Source organism: Phasianus colchicus, chromosome 16 (assembly GCF_987193195.1).
Source record: "Phasianus colchicus chromosome 16, bPhaCol1.hap1.1, whole genome shotgun sequence".
NCBI lineage: Eukaryota > Metazoa > Chordata > Aves > Galliformes > Phasianidae > Phasianus > Phasianus colchicus.
This window is the reverse complement of record NC_143451.1, coordinates 8370528-8386472: the sequence shown is the minus strand read 5'-3', so window position 1 is coordinate 8386472 and position 15945 is coordinate 8370528. Positions and strand designations below refer to the sequence as shown.

At 43.5% G+C, this 15945-nt stretch overlaps 1 protein-coding gene across 3 annotated transcripts in view; it reads left to right on the top strand.

Annotated features, from left to right (window-relative positions):
• The window catches only part of XYLT1 (xylosyltransferase 1), a 152390-nt gene that overhangs the window by 100248 nt on the left and 36197 nt on the right, over positions 1–15945 (top strand). For all 3 annotated transcript variants that reach the window (XM_090151553.1, XM_031606986.2, XM_090151554.1), the window contains exon 5: positions 11519–11599. In XM_090151553.1, the coding sequence (XP_090007679.1) occupies positions 11519–11599 (81 nt within the window). The remainder of the gene's footprint in view (positions 1–11518; positions 11600–15945) is intronic.

Below are 15945 nucleotides of genomic sequence, written 5' to 3'. Positions count from 1 at the left end.
GTCTGTTTCGATGGGAGAGTAGGTAGCTTTGGCAGTACAACATCTGTTAAGATGCCAGCATCTAAGGTTTTTATCTTGGTGTTGTAGCTGACACTGTATGCAGTTTTGTTTGCTCAGAATATCTTTATCTGGTAAGCCAGACATCAATCCACTCTTAATGCTTCCCAGGAAATCTTCTTTCCTGTCCAGAAAGGAACTTTATCTATGTTTTCCATATATCTGCATTCTCTTAGAGTTTCAGATGTTCTTCTTCCTTAAATCCCTCAAATAACCTTTTCTCCTTCTCTTCCCTCACTTCTCCAGCACATTTGCATAAGATTTCTTTTAAGGTTACTTTCTGGTCTGTTATCCCACTTCTCTGGTTTACTGCTAGATTATCCAGTGGTTGGCAAAGCAGTGCTTTTGCACATGCTGTTTGCAAAGGGTGGGGGGTGAAATGTTGAAATTATTGTGGCTTGAGACTTTTATTTACATCTGGTGTTAACATAATATTTTCTTCAACCTGGCAGTGATGGGAGACCCACCCTTGCTGTGTGCAGCCGCAGCAAGTGAGGCTGCTCCTTCTTCACTTCTCCTGCTGGGCTTGGAGCTACAAACAGCTTTTGTTTTTGTAGGATTGTGACATCTACAGCACTTCGTAGCTTTGTGCCTAATTGGTACTTCTGGAATGTTCCCTGTGGCAGCTTTAATCTGGCATCAAAAGTTAATGCACCCCAGATTGGAGGCTGGTTTGTCTCTCCGTTCATCTCTGTTGTTCATAGTGATTAAAGAGGTTCTCCAGTGCAGAGCCAAAGGGTTGGTTTTCAGCTCTTTGCCGTTTGCTTTCTGGATGCGATTTGTTTTTCATTTATTTATGACTAAGAAAAAAAGGTCTGCCTCATAAAAGAATTAAGTGCATGTCTTTAGTGCATGCCATTCAGCCTTACCTACAAACAATAGCAACACAAACATTGTGATAATGTGCAGCATCAGTTCCTAGGCAACACAATTACATTTTTTGTCTTCAGGATGCTGGAATATCATCTCACACAGTGTTTTGGTAAGGATAACAGATCTGTTAGGGCTGAGGAGGGCTCTGAGCAGTATGAGCGATCTTGCCAGCTCAGCTGCTTCTCCTTCACAGCCCCAGGACTCTCTATGAGACCTGCGTTTTGCTTGGAGCTTGTCTCTGTGGGGAGTCAGGAGTAATCTAGTCAAAAAAGGGTCCTTAGTGCAGAATGGTTCTTGTCCTTTAAACGTGTAACTATTGAAATTCCCCACTGGTTGGCCTGTACTTGCAGGCCCTTCCCACAGCATTCAGCTGCTTATAGTGCCTGTGGGCAAGAAGCTGCAGCAAGGTTTGTGGCTGGAAGTGGGCATCGGTCCTCAGGCATGACACTGTGTCCCGAGTGCCCCCCGCAGCTTTGCTTCAAGCAGCCTTTACTCTGTAGATGTGATTGGGAGAGGGGTAAAAAAAGCTGCAGAGAAACAGTTCCTCGTGAGTTTACCTGGGCTCTGGGAGCAGCAGCTTAATCTCTACTGAGCTGTTTTTTACAGAACGTTCAGTAAAATGATTATCAAATTCCAAATGCTAAAACTGCTTGAAAAAGGGAAACGTTTCAGTTATAGCACTGCATTTTAAACATGCTCTCCCTTTGTAGCCCTGCAGAATTCTCTCAGGAAATTAAAAATCTGTTGAAATTGTCATTAAGAAACTTCTTTTGTTTAGATTTCAGGATGCCACTCGCAATAAAACAGCTGCAAAATAATATTGGGTGGCAATTGAAAGTGAAGATGAAGCAGCAACACGTGCTGTTACCTTTCCCAAGTCACTCTTAAACACTAAGGGACCACAAAGGGTTGAGCAAAGCGTTGTTTCAGCTCAGCCTTTCAGTGGTGATGCTGAAACAGAAAGGAGAGGAAATAGGTAAACTGTTTTCCATCAAAATAGGGCTAAAAATGTACACGAGTTGAGTGGTAATTGATGTTAAAGATTTTTCTGCCAATTTATATATAAATTCGGGTCTTGTAGTATTAAATTATGTGCTTTGACATTTTGTATGTGCTCATTCACCGCGTATGAATGAGCGGAAGGGCTGATTGAAGGAAATAGTTTGCAACAGAATTACAGCTGCTTTGGAGTAACAGATCATTTGGGACATGCTGCAGAATGCATTTCTTTCTCCCAAGATAATTTATTTTTGCTATGCTGATTAGTCAGAACTTTACATTTTGGGATACCATGGAAGCTTTGGCCTGGCATCTCCTAGAGCAGAAATTCAGGACCTCCCCTTGCTGTGCCATCCCAGGTAGAATTAACATCTTGTTGGCTGTTACAGTCTCATGTTACATTTGAGTACTTCATTTCTGCTTGCCCTGCACAGTCACAACACATTTGTATGATACTTCTCCATCTATATACACGAGTGACAAGGTGGTGCTGAATACAACTGACTGTGTTTGTGACTGCACTTTAATTCCAGGCTGATCTCAGGGGAGGAGACCCTAAATGGTTCACTGCAGTAGGCATTCCATTCTGCAGCACACAGGTCAATTATATCCATCATTCAACCTTTCGTCAGGGTAATTGCACTCTTCAGAGTGTTAGGAGCTGGGGCCAGGTTGTTTCCAAATACTGAATCGGTCTTTGTTTGAAATTTTGCTTCCGCAAAGTAATTTTTAGTAAGTAAACTGCTACAATGCATTCTTTGGGCATCTGAAGTTCTTTCTTAGGTTGAGGTGAAGCACTGGTTCTCCCGATGAAACAAGACTTCATTGGTTGCAGCTCTAAGTGAGTGTGAATAACAGCCTCCCACCCCAGAGCTATTTTCTCTCCAGCCCCAGTGACACCAGCTGATGGAGCCAGACGGTGCCTTTGACGTTTTCCTGCTCTCTGCTAGATGTTCATGCCCATCATCCCAGTGCTGCATTCCTCACTGCCGTACTCCAAAGAGTAGGGCAGGTCATCAGCTGGCCCAAATTGTCAAAATAAGATTATTGCTCAACCCAAATAAAGGTAACAAAATGTGACTTTCCGTTGTTAAAATCAATTAAGTTTCCTTCCATCAGCTCTCAATTCATTATCCCTTTTACCCTCCAGGCCCTGTTCTTCCATCTTTTCAGACTCGGTGTGGAATTAATGTTAAATCCCATTAGCCTGACCCCGTTTTCCCCGTTTTGCCTTCTGGTCCTTTGAATTGATGCGCTCCGACAGGTTGCTCAGCAGCTCAGGATCAAAGGGAGTGGCAGGCCCACGAGGAGCTTCCAAAGTACAACTCGTATCGCTTTTAACCAGGGTTTGTGAAAGGGCCTCAGCAGCGGGGCTGGCCAGAAGGAGGCCAGCTGTATTGATGGCACGTGTGTGCCCCCTGTGCGGGGGGCCCAGGTGTGTTCCTCGAGGTAACCCATGTTCAGTGGACTGAGTTCATCAGGAATGAGTTTATGTTCCATCTTGCCTATTCCTTGGAAAGAGTGGGCTAGTCAAAAGGATTTCTTTGCCTAGGTAGACCTTTCCAACTGCCCCTCTCAGTGCTGTGTAGAGCTATGTTAGCTGTTTTTTGCAGGTTTATGTCACAAATTAACCAGGGAGTTAGGCAAGACCCAATATAAATACTGGGTGACAGAGCTGTGCTGTGCCTCTCGGGGTGTTCTGCTCCCATTTCCAGCAGTGTGATGGTGGTCTCAGGTTTGCTGCTGCTTGCAAGGTTGGTGTGAGCTCTTGGGGTTTCATTGCCTGCGAGATGCTTTGGGTCAGCAGCACGGTGGGTGGCAGGAGCACTGCAGCAGCAGCTACCCCTTGTACCTGCGGTGTATGCTGTGCACAGGCCCCTCCCCCTGCTTCTGTGGAAGAAAGCATTTTTTACTATAGTCACAGTGAGAGAATCATTTTTGTTACTGAATTGCCCAAATAAAATTCAGTTGGATGAAGGAATGTATAAATTAGGTAGGAAAGTGAAGTTGCCTTAAATTTAGGCTCCTATTTAATTTCTTCTCTTTTATGTTGAGATGCTGATAATTTAATTTTGAAGTTTGTGAAAAAAGAATTGCTGAATGTAAAATATGCAGCATAAAATACATGCAGCATACACAAGCAAAAGGATCCCACTCAGCCCAATATTGAGACTTTTTTTTTTCCTTTTAACCAAAGTCTCACTAATTTGAGTAATGGACTTGTTGATCATTTCTGCCGCTCACTCCACTTAATCAGTGATTACTGTTTTCATCCAAATGGGATGTTTCATGTAGGCAGATGGGGCTCTGCATGAATATGCTGTGGAAGCCAAACCCTGGAAGAGCACAAAGCAGGACATTGTTCTGTGCTGCATGAAATCCCAGTGCTCTGATAAACCTAAAAATCTACCACATTTGGTTCTGATCATGAAATATCCCTGGATTAGGAAAGTTTCTCACACTTTTCTTTCTTTTTTTTTTAGTGCTTTTCAGCAGATATATAAAGTGGGCTCAGTTCTCTGTTCTTTTTTAATTCAGCACAGGATAGTGGTGTGTGCCTTAACCCTCTGTGGTGCTGTCTCCTTGCAAATTATGTTCACAAATCGATATGAGGCTGCTCTGGTTTGATCCATCAGGACTGAGTTTGTTAGATTGTTAAATAGGGTGCTTCTCTCTATTGACCTCTGCACTGAGGCAGTTTAGTAATGGAATGCCTTGTTGTGATGCTAGGCAAAGGCAGCTTTGTGAAAAATAGTTGTCTTGGTGCAGGTGTTTCAGCAACTGTTAGAAGTCATGGAGTGACATCACTTGGGCATGGTAATAAATAGGGCTTGTGGGAAGAAAATGGGTGCTTCAGAACTTTTCCTGTGGAGCACTACCTGCTGTGAAACACGTAAGCAAAGAGAAGAGAGCAGCTGTCAGAATGGTAGGACAGTGCTCATTTTAGGCTGTTTCCAGGCTGTGCACACAGTCCTGCAGCATTCCTCCCCAGCCCGATCAGCGGGGGTCTGGGCTGCAAACCCCCAGTAGTCCCAGCAGCCTGGATCAGGCTCTGATTAGAAGTGTGTAAACCCCACACTGCAGTATTTTTCTCTTCGCCAATCTGCATTACTTTACTTTCCACATATGAATTAAGGGACTGCCACTGGGGCTTGATAAACAGTTTTTGCCACCAATGGAAATGTTTGCGCTTTCTTCCATACATTCAGTTCAACTAAACTGACACCTCTTCTGAATGTGGTGGGATTGGAGTTTTGATTTGCAACAGTACATACCTCTAACAAGTTTTCTGGCCCTTATCTACTTCACACACATGTCTATGCATTAACTTAAAAATATTTGGTGGAAATAAGCAGTTAATGGACCTTTTCAGCAAAGGCTGTTTGGAAGGCACTCAAGCTCTGGGCTAGCAAGGAGGGAAAAAAATGAACCACAAATGATACTGACTGTGATGTGCTGATCATTCATAAACTGGGGAAAAAATACATAATAAATTGTTGAACAAATCAGGGTGAAATGTTTCCTTCCTTTCCAGCAGAATGCCTCTGAGTTGAATGTCTGAACGCCAGGTGGTTCAGGAAGGTGTTTGTGCTGCTTGGGGTTGGCTTTCTTTGATGGTTTTGCACGTGTCTTATCTGTGCTGTTGCACATTTGGAAGGATCTTCAGAAGCTTCTGTTCCATTTGTATTTTTAAGTGTACATAATTAGGCCTAGAGATTGCATAGAGATAAATGTATGAAGGGAAAACAGTATTTTAAGCAATGCATCTCCTAATTTTTGTGAAATACATAGGTTGTTTGAAAATTGCAGAAAACTGCTACGTATTACACAGAATTGCTTTCCTTACTTCTTTACTTCTTGGTACAGCAGTAGGGGGCATTCAGAACATGGGATCTGAGCAAATTGTTTGGCTGTGGCAATGACTGTGAGGGTATTCCTGGAGCCATGTGATATATCCAGGGTGGAGGTGGACAAACCAAGGTGCAACTGGGTTGAGCTCCGTGGAAAAGCTTCCTTAGCACTGTTGCATCCAAGAGATCTCACTTGAATTCAAGGACAACTCCTAGCTGATAATTCTATGTGTAATTGTTGCACATGCTGCTTCCTAAAAGGTGCACATGCAGACCCTTACCCTTGAAGCAATTGCTGAGACTACAGGCGTGGAAGCAGCGCCGTTTCAGAAGAGCCACAAGTGTGCTGTGGTTAAGCACGCGCTGTTAAGTGCCTCGCTGGATCAGGAGCACAGCAACTGTGCTGTAATGTGGTGTGTTTGATAAGATCCTCTATAATTTAAATGCTTCTGATGAAATTGCGCTATAAAATAATTGGAAATTGAGTAGATTACTTTAAACCTAGCAAATAGCTAAAGAAAGTCAAAAGCAGCAAGTTAAAAAGTTTTAATGAGTGTATGCAGTGAGTATTTTGTTATCGTAAAAGCCCAAGGGTTTATTAGCTGATATGGGGCTGGCGTTTTTCATTAGCCACAGGCATTTTGAGGCTTCGTGGGATATAGCTGGAAAGCATTCCAAACAAATGAATATTCTATTTTAAAAGAATAATGAGACATTGAGGGTTTTTATAAACTCCAAAGTTTGCTAAGCCAATATCTCTAATTAGATGAAGGAACCCTCTATAGAGCCTTTGCATCGACGACTGTGCACACAGCAAATGTTTAAAGCATTTACATATCAAATAGTGCTGGCAGCACTTTGGCTGCAGCCCAGAGCTGCAGATAGTTTTAATCACATTTGTTCATTAATGCCGGGTGGAATTCTGTTATATATGGTCTCTCCAGGATGCTCATTTTAAGCATGCGCCACTGCTTGTCAATGGTGGGCTTCTTATTTATTTGGTTGGTGGATGACATCAGAGGAACTGAATTTGTATAACACATGTTATGCAGTGTCTCAGGAGCAGAAAATGGAGTTTGTTCTTCTTTCTTTTGTGCCCAGGCGTGTCTGTTCTCTCACTGGGTTTATTCAGCTATGTGACATTTAAAGAAGACTTTACCTCCTCCTCTGTGACTCTGTTAGTTCTTTTCTGTAGGAGACTGAATGTGGTTGAATGGAGAGCAGTAATTGAAAGCGCTGCAAAGATGATTGTGTTGCTCATAGAGAACCTGGGAGGTCACCCAGCAGTGGCCAAGCTGTGACCACCCAGTACCTGGAGCACCCCGACACGGCAGGTCCTGCTCAGCCCTGCTGCTGCTCCTCCATCACCTGCTCCTCTGCTAAACACAGCTTGAAAGACAAAACAAACAGCTAAAGACAACACTGCTATAAAAGCAGAGCTGTTAATAGTCACCTGCAGCCTTCTGCGTGCGGCTGGCCTCTGAAATCCCCTCTGTCGCTCTCATTTTTATGCTGTGTTTTGTGAATGACTGGTCTTAGGGGAATCGTCTTCTCCGAGCAAATGCTAATATTTGTTCTGTGACAGATAGCAAGGGCTAAGTGTAGCCTTCCCCTGTGCTTTTAGATGCGGAGTCATCTCTCCTTGATGCTGCCTGATTCTCTGGCACTCCCCTTGCAAAGGCAGTGCTGGAGCTGGGGAGAGCGATGGGCTGGCAGCACCGTGTGGTGACAAGGCTGGGCATGCAGGGTCCCAAAATGTGATGGCCAGGCGGGGTGTACAGGGTTCCAAAATTGAACTGTGCAACAGAAAGTGGCTTTCTTTATTGTTTTGCTTGCATCCACATGGTTTTATCATTTTGCTGTAAGCATCACTGCCTTATCCCTCAGTGGAGCATTTTCCATGGGTGTGGAGCTGGCTGCCAGCAGTAAGGGGTTCAGTCTCTGTTTTCACCGACTTCGTAGGCTGATATGAGCAGTCTTGCAGCCAGCTCTCAATGTGATGCTGTACCGAGTTCAGCCAATACTTCTGTTCAGTGTCTTGAGATGAGTATTCCTGTCTGTTGAGGGCTGTGGTCTTAGTTAGTCTTTAATGACCTATTTAATGCTTTTTCTATCCTGTGAGCTTTCCAGGTCAGGAAACATTTTCCTTTCTGTGTTCTGTGAATTACCAGGTGAGTTATGGGTGCCATGAATGTCAGTTACAATTACACATGATGAACCTTCTGGTATCACCGCAGTGTTTGCAGATGGGCCTCAGCATAGTCACTAACTTAGAGCTTAATCATTTCTGCTCTTATAGCAGTTATTTTAAAACAGTGATTATTCTCAAAATTAAAGTCAGAAATAGCAAGTTCTAGTGCAGGACAGATGAATTCTCTATGGTCAGAATGGCACTAAGGCTCTGACATACGCAGGGAGAAAAATAGGTCTCCTCCTGTAGGGAACCTATTTGAACGGGGGGTTGGACTAGATGATCTCCAGAGCTCCCTTCCAGCTCCTCCAGTTCTGTGAATCTGTGTGAGATCCACGTTAATGGCTCGTGCTGGTAGCCCAGCACACTGTGTCACATGTGAGCAGATTGCTCCCACTTGGTGATAAGGCTGTTAATCTCCACTTCAGCCTGGGCAGGCAGTGCCCAGAAACAGAGGTACAGCAGTTGTTCTTTTATTCATCTCACTCCTACACAGAATCAAACTATATTGTTCACATATACGTGTGCTGCCGAAAGTTTCTGAACATTTGATTAATGTAAGTCATGTTGCTAAGGAGTTGTGTAAGTTTTGGCTTATGATCATTGAAGAGGATGCTATTCTTTACATTCTTCAGGTTGTCCACGCATTAAAGCACTTTGCTGAATCAAGGAAATTTATGTTAGACTTCACTGTCTTCCAGTCGTAACAATTGCTTGTTTTCCTTCTCTCAGATTCACCAAAGACTTTTCTTAATCTATTTTCACAGCTGTAAACTAAGGGGATCTTTGCTCTTTGCATGGATTAGTCACCAGGACTGGGAAGATTTGTTTAAAACCAGCGCTGCCCTTTGTTCTGTGCAACACTGTGCTGTGGCCGTGCATGGGGAGATGCTCGTACTGCCCCTGGGCAGGTCGGCCTCCAGACAGTGCCAGCACTAAGTCACTGTGTTTCTTTCCCATTTTCCAGCTCGTTTCCCAGTGCACATGTTGTTTTCTGAATGTACTGCAGTGCAAAGCGTGTCTGTATACTTGAGACCCTGGTGACTGCTTACACCCTCAAACACCTGAACCCTACACTAGGGATGCTCGTGAGAAAAAGCTGGTGTCTGGCTTTGCTTTCCTTTGGCAGTCTCTCTGAGCTCCATTCCTGTACGTCTCACCTCTTTCCTTGGACCTCTAACCATCGTGTTGGTCCTAACCCTCTCAGAGCCCCGTGCAGAAGCTCAGCCGTAACTTTCCAGGGCCGTGTTCGTCCTCTGCGCTGAGTCTGGGTGGATCTGGTGGATCCCACCATTCCAGCTGGAAGTCCTGCTCTTGCGTGACCCTAAATCTCCATCAGTGATGACAGAAGTGCTTTGTTTCCTCTTCATTCTTCTCCACTTGTCTCCTTTTCATGGACCCCCTCTACAGTCTCTCCACATGTTGAATTCACGAGAGGTTCGGTTTCACATCTCGCTCAGTGTGCCACACACCTGTCAGTGAGCACATTTCCTCTGCCCTCTGCTCCCACATCACCCTCCCTCCCCACTCACCATACAGGTGCTCAGTTAACTAATCCTTTTCCCTGACACCTCGCCCTCCAAATTAGCTTAATAACAAAAGAAATAAAAGCGGGAGCTGTGTGAGTGCATTCACCACCAACTCTGGAAAGACTTCTTCTTACATCGTGTTCATGCTGCTGCACACTGGGGAGACTGAGTGAAATATAATACGTGTACTAGTGTGCACATTAGCACAAAAATACTCTCCCTTATCCCCACGACTTCCAGATTTCCTCCCTAGGAAGGAAGCACTGGAAATGTGTTGCTCTCGTTACTTTCTGTTACACTGTGGTGGTTTGCAAGGGATTTTTTTTGCCAGGTTTGTGCTCAGTGAATTGCCCTGAAATGTGTGGAGTTAGAGCAGAAATTAATTTGGCATTGTGCTGATGATGTTGCTCCCAGTGATGTCTACGGTTGGAAGCCTCAGCTTTCCATTGCTTCACTCAGATGAAGCAGAGGCTCATTCCTTTAGTATTTCTCACAGGGCTCTGGGGGGGCTGTGAATAACCAGGGCTGGCGGCTCTGTGACGGTGCTGCCCCTGCACATGAAGAAGCATCTATGGCACATTGAATACCCTTGGTTTTCTTTTTAATGTGGTGTGGTGGAATAACTTGGAGTGATGTGCAGCATCCTCATGGTCTCAGGGTCAGAAGAAGTGGTTTGAATGAAAGCTTAATAGAAATTCAGTGTGCTCCCATACTGAGCAAGGAATTGGTTGACTGCATGAATCTGAATGTCAAATAACTGGAGTGTTCTACCAAATGGAAATGTGATGTTTTATTTCCATGTTGTCAACACATGAAAAGAAGCATACTTAATAAAATCCTATGGGGAATTTTTTCCAAAAATACGTATTTTACAGAAAGTAGGACCATGATGCCACCAGTGTTTTCGAAGAGTGGAAAGTTATCAATTATTAATTTTTTGAGAACTAAAAGCCATATGGGTTTTTATATGAAGTATCTAAAAAGTGGAAATGACTAAAAAGCTCATATGACAGCCCTGAGCCCAGATGCATTCGATGGGGCATCACTGAATAGCCCTCTGTTGGTTGGTGAGCAATCTATAAATGATGTTTTATTGAGTGGTGTGGGGTGTTGCTTCGGTTGATGTGATTTTTGTCCTGTAAGAAAATTAAAACTCAAACACTTCCCAACTTGGTTATATTTCTAAAGATCATCTTTGCGTGCCAGATTTTGCCTAGAAACTCACCCAAAGATGTCAGCCATTGAAACCACTTCATGTGGAAGCATTGCTAAGTAAATTCACTAAATGCCTATTCATCCCAGTAAGATGGGGAATCGCTGGAGCAGCAAATGTGAAAATCTGCACAGCTTACTATACAGAAAGCAGTTTTCTGAGGTTGCCAAATTGAGATGCAGAGACTGACCCTGGGAGGTAGTAAAGTGTACATGAGTGAGCATAGGAGGAGGGGCTGAGGCTGCTCAACCTGGGCATACAGGCCAGTCGATGGACAGAATCTCCATTTGGTCCAGATAAAATCAATGGCATTAACCTTCTGAATTCCTTTGTTTCTATTAATTTTACTGGGATTTTGACAACCAAGTTCTCTAACCAAGTTTCTGCATTCCAGCTGTGGCCTCTTTAGTACAAAGACTGAAACAAAGAAAATGCCAACAGATACTTCACCAGATTTCCTGAGACAGATCTAGCAAAGCATGGAAAAGGGAGCTATCAGTCCAGTTTTCTCGCAGCTGGATTTTCATACTTGAAAAGTGCTGAGCAGTATTTCTCAATATGTGCTCTGTTCCAATACTGAAAACATCTGCCAAGATTTGATGTGACTTTTTTCAAGGCGTAATATTGCTTCTTTCCAAGCACACCATGCTCAATAGAGGAGGACAGTGGAGCTTAGCAGAAGGATTTAAGTTTTTCAGTAACTGCTTCATTCTGCAGAGGGTTTCCAGATGAGAACAAGAAGCCCATGAACCGCTCTAAAGATGGTATTTTCATCACTGTTCACCTTTTGTTCTTTCTCTCACAGAACAAATGACCAGCTCGTAGCATTCCTGTCCAGATACCGTGACATGAACTTCTTGAAGTCACACGGGAGGGACAATGCAAGGTAAGCCAGCCCTTCGCTCTGCTGTTTGACCTGCAGCACTGGGCTTCTGTGTAGCAACTGAGTGGAGAAATCCCTGCTCCAGCAAAGAGGAAGTGGGTGAGGAGGAGCCCCTACCTGAGAATGGTTGTTGGTCCAGGGTGGCTCTTCCTGATGGTCAGATGTAAAGATGCTTTTGTAGGGAAGGAGGCATGAAGCAGTCCATGCTTGTTCCTTGCTTGGAGTCTAACACGTATGGCTGTTTTGGGAGTGGTACTTTGGAATTAGTCCAGAATATGTGCTCCAAGTCTGCACAACCCCTTGCTGACCACTCTTACAGAGGTGGTTTATCAGAAATAGTAAAACTTCCAAAGGGGCCTGAAGGAAAGTCTTGTGCAGGCAGTGAGTCTCCGTGAGCTCTGTGCCAGCCTCCACATGCTAGCAGGGCTGGGGGTGATAACGGAGGGTTCTGGGATCCCTGTGATTTCAAGACCTTGGAGCAGTGTTCCTCTTCATCCACCCTATGTGAGCCTTGAAGGAAGGGAGATGTGCTCTTGCCCACAACACATCAGCTTTCGCTTTCAGGGAGCAGCAGTGACCAAGCACAACATTTCCAGGGCTTTAAACAGCATCTGTAGCTCAAAGAGCTTTACTGTATGTAAATCTGACTGTAAAGATGCTTCTCTTTTCCTTATTATTGGTATTTTCATACTGCATAACCAATCCTACATCAGCTCCAGCAACTCCATGTGCTGAGTCCCAGTAGCTTTGCATCTGAAAATACTCTTTTATTCTGCCTGGGTCAGCAGGTAATCTCTTTATTCTGTAAAATGTCAAGCATGCTGTAAGGCTGGGTTCAGATAAAGTGTAGAGAGAATGTGAGACATCACATCGCATGTTCACTGCTGAGGGTGGGTAGAATAGCTCACAGGTTTCTCTTTTTGACAGTTCTTGCTCTTGTCATTGGATTTATCAATTCTGTCATGCTCTGGTTTGAATGGAGTCCTCATGAGCTTTCATGATGCATGCTAAAATTCTGTAGCACGTAGTAAAAAAAGTACTGTGAGGAATAATATTTAAATTAGAGTCAGCAGTTTTCACAGGAGATTCTCCAGCCTGGGAAATGCAGAGTGTCAGAATGACTGGCAGGCTCAGCTCTGCTGGCAGCAGTGATCAGCAGTGGGACTGAGTAAAGGAGGAAGAAGCAGCAGCCAGGGAGGTACAGGTCTGGTCCTGTCACTATCAACCCATGTAAACAGTCATTAAGTAAGCATGCAACTTCAGCTAGGTTAGAGCATTTTAGATCAATTAAGCACATAAATCTAGTATTAATTTAGTAATAAAGTGAGTTAATGTGTCACTTGCCCCCTACTCAAAGCAATAACCACCCATTTATTAATTCATTGGTTCCCTTTGACTCTATGAACAGTTAAATACCTTTTACCCCATTACAGCACATCACCAAGTTTTGGGGTTTTTCTCCTGGATTTCTAACAAAACCTCTCTGTGCGTCAGGGAGCATCATGTGGGACATGAAGTTATGCTTCCTCAGTCTGTGTGCTCCCTGAGTCCCATAAGCACTCCTGCTCCTGGCTGCTGGATGAATGGATCCCTTCATGTCGTCCCTTGGCAGCTCCCCAGAATTTCTACTGGGGAGATAGGCTGGCTCCCCTCCTGCATGCCCGAGATATCTGAAGGGACAGGACACAGGCCAGCAGCCACAGAGACCTCTGATTAATATTAGCATTCAGTAAATGTTAATTCCATGAGTGTCAGAAGCTGATGAAAAAGCAGTTAGACCTCTGTTCGTATAGTAGGTGAATTTCCAGCCTGATCTTTCAGTTGTAGTGTTCCAGTTACTCAGTTGTGTCTAAATGTACTGCCTGCCACAACCATTTGGCACACCATTTGCAACTGACTTTTATTTTATGCTTGAGGTGTCTGAGCTGTGGTCATACTGGTGAGGTTTAGAGGTTTAGCCCTCTAGGCAGGAATCAGGAAATCCTTTGACTGGTCATTCTTTAAATGTTACTATTTACTCTGCCTTGCCACAACCCTGTGTGAAACAGGTATCCAGTAGGGCAAATGTATGAACAGGAGCTCTGTAAGAGATAAAGGCAGAAGCTACAGCCTAAAAAAAAAAAAAGAAAGAAAGAAAGATAAAAGAAAACAGGGCCAATTTGGGATTTAAGCCACAAGCCAATCTCTAACTTAGAGGGCAGTTGGAGAAAACTTTGCCCAGGGACATCCTGTCTCTAAGCAGACTTAACAGGGCTTTTTCTTTAAAATATCTAGCTGAAGGGATGATAAGGGAGAGGATACTGCACCTGACTGACTGGTGCCCCATGTACAATGATAACTTCTGTTCTGAGGTTTTTCTCTCAAAACCTGGTAAACTAATAATGCAGGAACTCAGCATATAGAAATCACTGCTGCTTTCTATTTTAATTTGTGAGTGAATACGACTCCTAAAAAGTAAGCCTTTCAACTAAATCTGCTTTGTAGACCACTGCATATTTTCTGAATTCTGTCTGTGGGTCAGAAAGAAAGATCAGAATTGCCATCTTAAAGCTGAAATGCTCATGCAGCTCAATTACAGTGTGCTTTGTATTCAAGCCATGTTCACAATCAGTACATGCTTTACTGCCAAATAAGGAGAGAAAGCAGGCTTCCTTTTATAGAGAGAAGTTTTCTTTTGGTTATGCCAAAGTCATTAAAAAGTGCATCACTCTGATTTTCGTTTAGTAGTTTCAAAAAAGGGAACGGATGTGAAAATGGGTCCTTAGCTCAGCTGGAGAAGCATTATTTCCTTAGAGAGCTAGATGTATGAGGGGAGATTGCGCACAGTGGCTGGAGTCATTACATAGCACTTAGTGGGCAACACATTTTCTCTTCTTTTCAGTGTCTTACACTATTAAAGAGAAAGAACAAGGCAGTAGTTGTGCAAGCTGTACCAGGAACAGCACCTGGATGATGTGTAATAAAATATGGAGATGGTGAAATGTGACATCTTCAGTGACAGGAAAATGACTTTTTAAAACAAAAAGCACAAACAGAAGCAAACGTTAATCATTTGGGAGTGCTGTAAGCATGCTGCAAAGGTTGGATGCTGCTAAATCCTAGCAGAATCTGGAGCTCGTAGTAGAAAACAGGTAACTAAAGAAACAGCCACCACAAATTTGGCAGTTTGGGTGGAACCTGGGTTCTCTTCTGGTGTTGTTTGTTGTTTTTTTTTAATACTAGGAAAACATGGATTTATTATCCCTGCTGTCAGAACAGTTTAATCACTTCCCTTCCTGCTCACACCACGTATTTGGTGGTTCATTTGGCTCAGATCTCATTCCCAGGCTTTTTTTGTTTTTTTCTTCTTTTTCAAACACTTCAGTATTTTGAAGCACACAGACTGGGAAGATCTATTTTTTGCTTGTAAGTAGTTCAGCCCCACAGTTGCATGTGAGCTGTAGCGACTGAAATAGCAACATGCATCTTCTATGCAAAGAATGCATTTAAAAATGTTAGATGTTACAGCTAACTTTCATCTGTTCCTTACTGCTTTGTGGAAAGAGTTGGGGGTGCCATAAAGCCTTTGCTGTTTCAGTTTGACTATTTGACTCCCTATAGGGCTTTTTTCCTGTTCTGTTTTTGAAAGCAATGCTAAATGGCCAACGCAAAGGAAAGACATAGATAAAAGATGGTAGGAAGGCCACGTGCTTTGACATAGGAGAAAGTGGGATTTTTTTTTGGTTGAGTTTATTAATGTTGGTAGAATATATAAGCAGCAGTTTAGGAAGAAGCAGTACGTGGGAAGGTTTGAAGAAGGAATAACTTTCAGAGTGGGGTGGGAAGATGAAAATTGTGGCACGGTAAAGTAATCAGAAATCTGATTGCTATCTAAGAATGCTGAGCTGCACACTTTTTTTTCAGTGGTGTAAGTAATAAAATTTGTGTTCCTTCATCCAAGATCCTGAGACATTTTATGAAATTAGCAGGGAATATTTTTTTGTCAGATGTTGTTGGCCCTGTTCTACCCGCTGGTTAACAGAATCAGGGATGAATAGCCTGATTTGGCAGCTTGGACACCCATAGAAGCAACTCACACTTACCCGCATCACACGGAAAGTTTGAATCCCCATGGATTCACATGGATGAGACGACTTAGAGCTCAGCTGCACCACCCCAGCAGCACTCCCAGGTGAGCACGCTTAGTCGTGTGGGTGCTGGGGAAAAGAAATCATCTGAGGAAGACATTTATCAGAGACAAACAGATGGTAGAATGTCAGCTTTCATATCGTTGAGTCCGCCAGTGATGAATTCGTGCCATCTCTCTTCATGTACAGTTTTCTCCATATTTTGATTATTTTTATATTCAA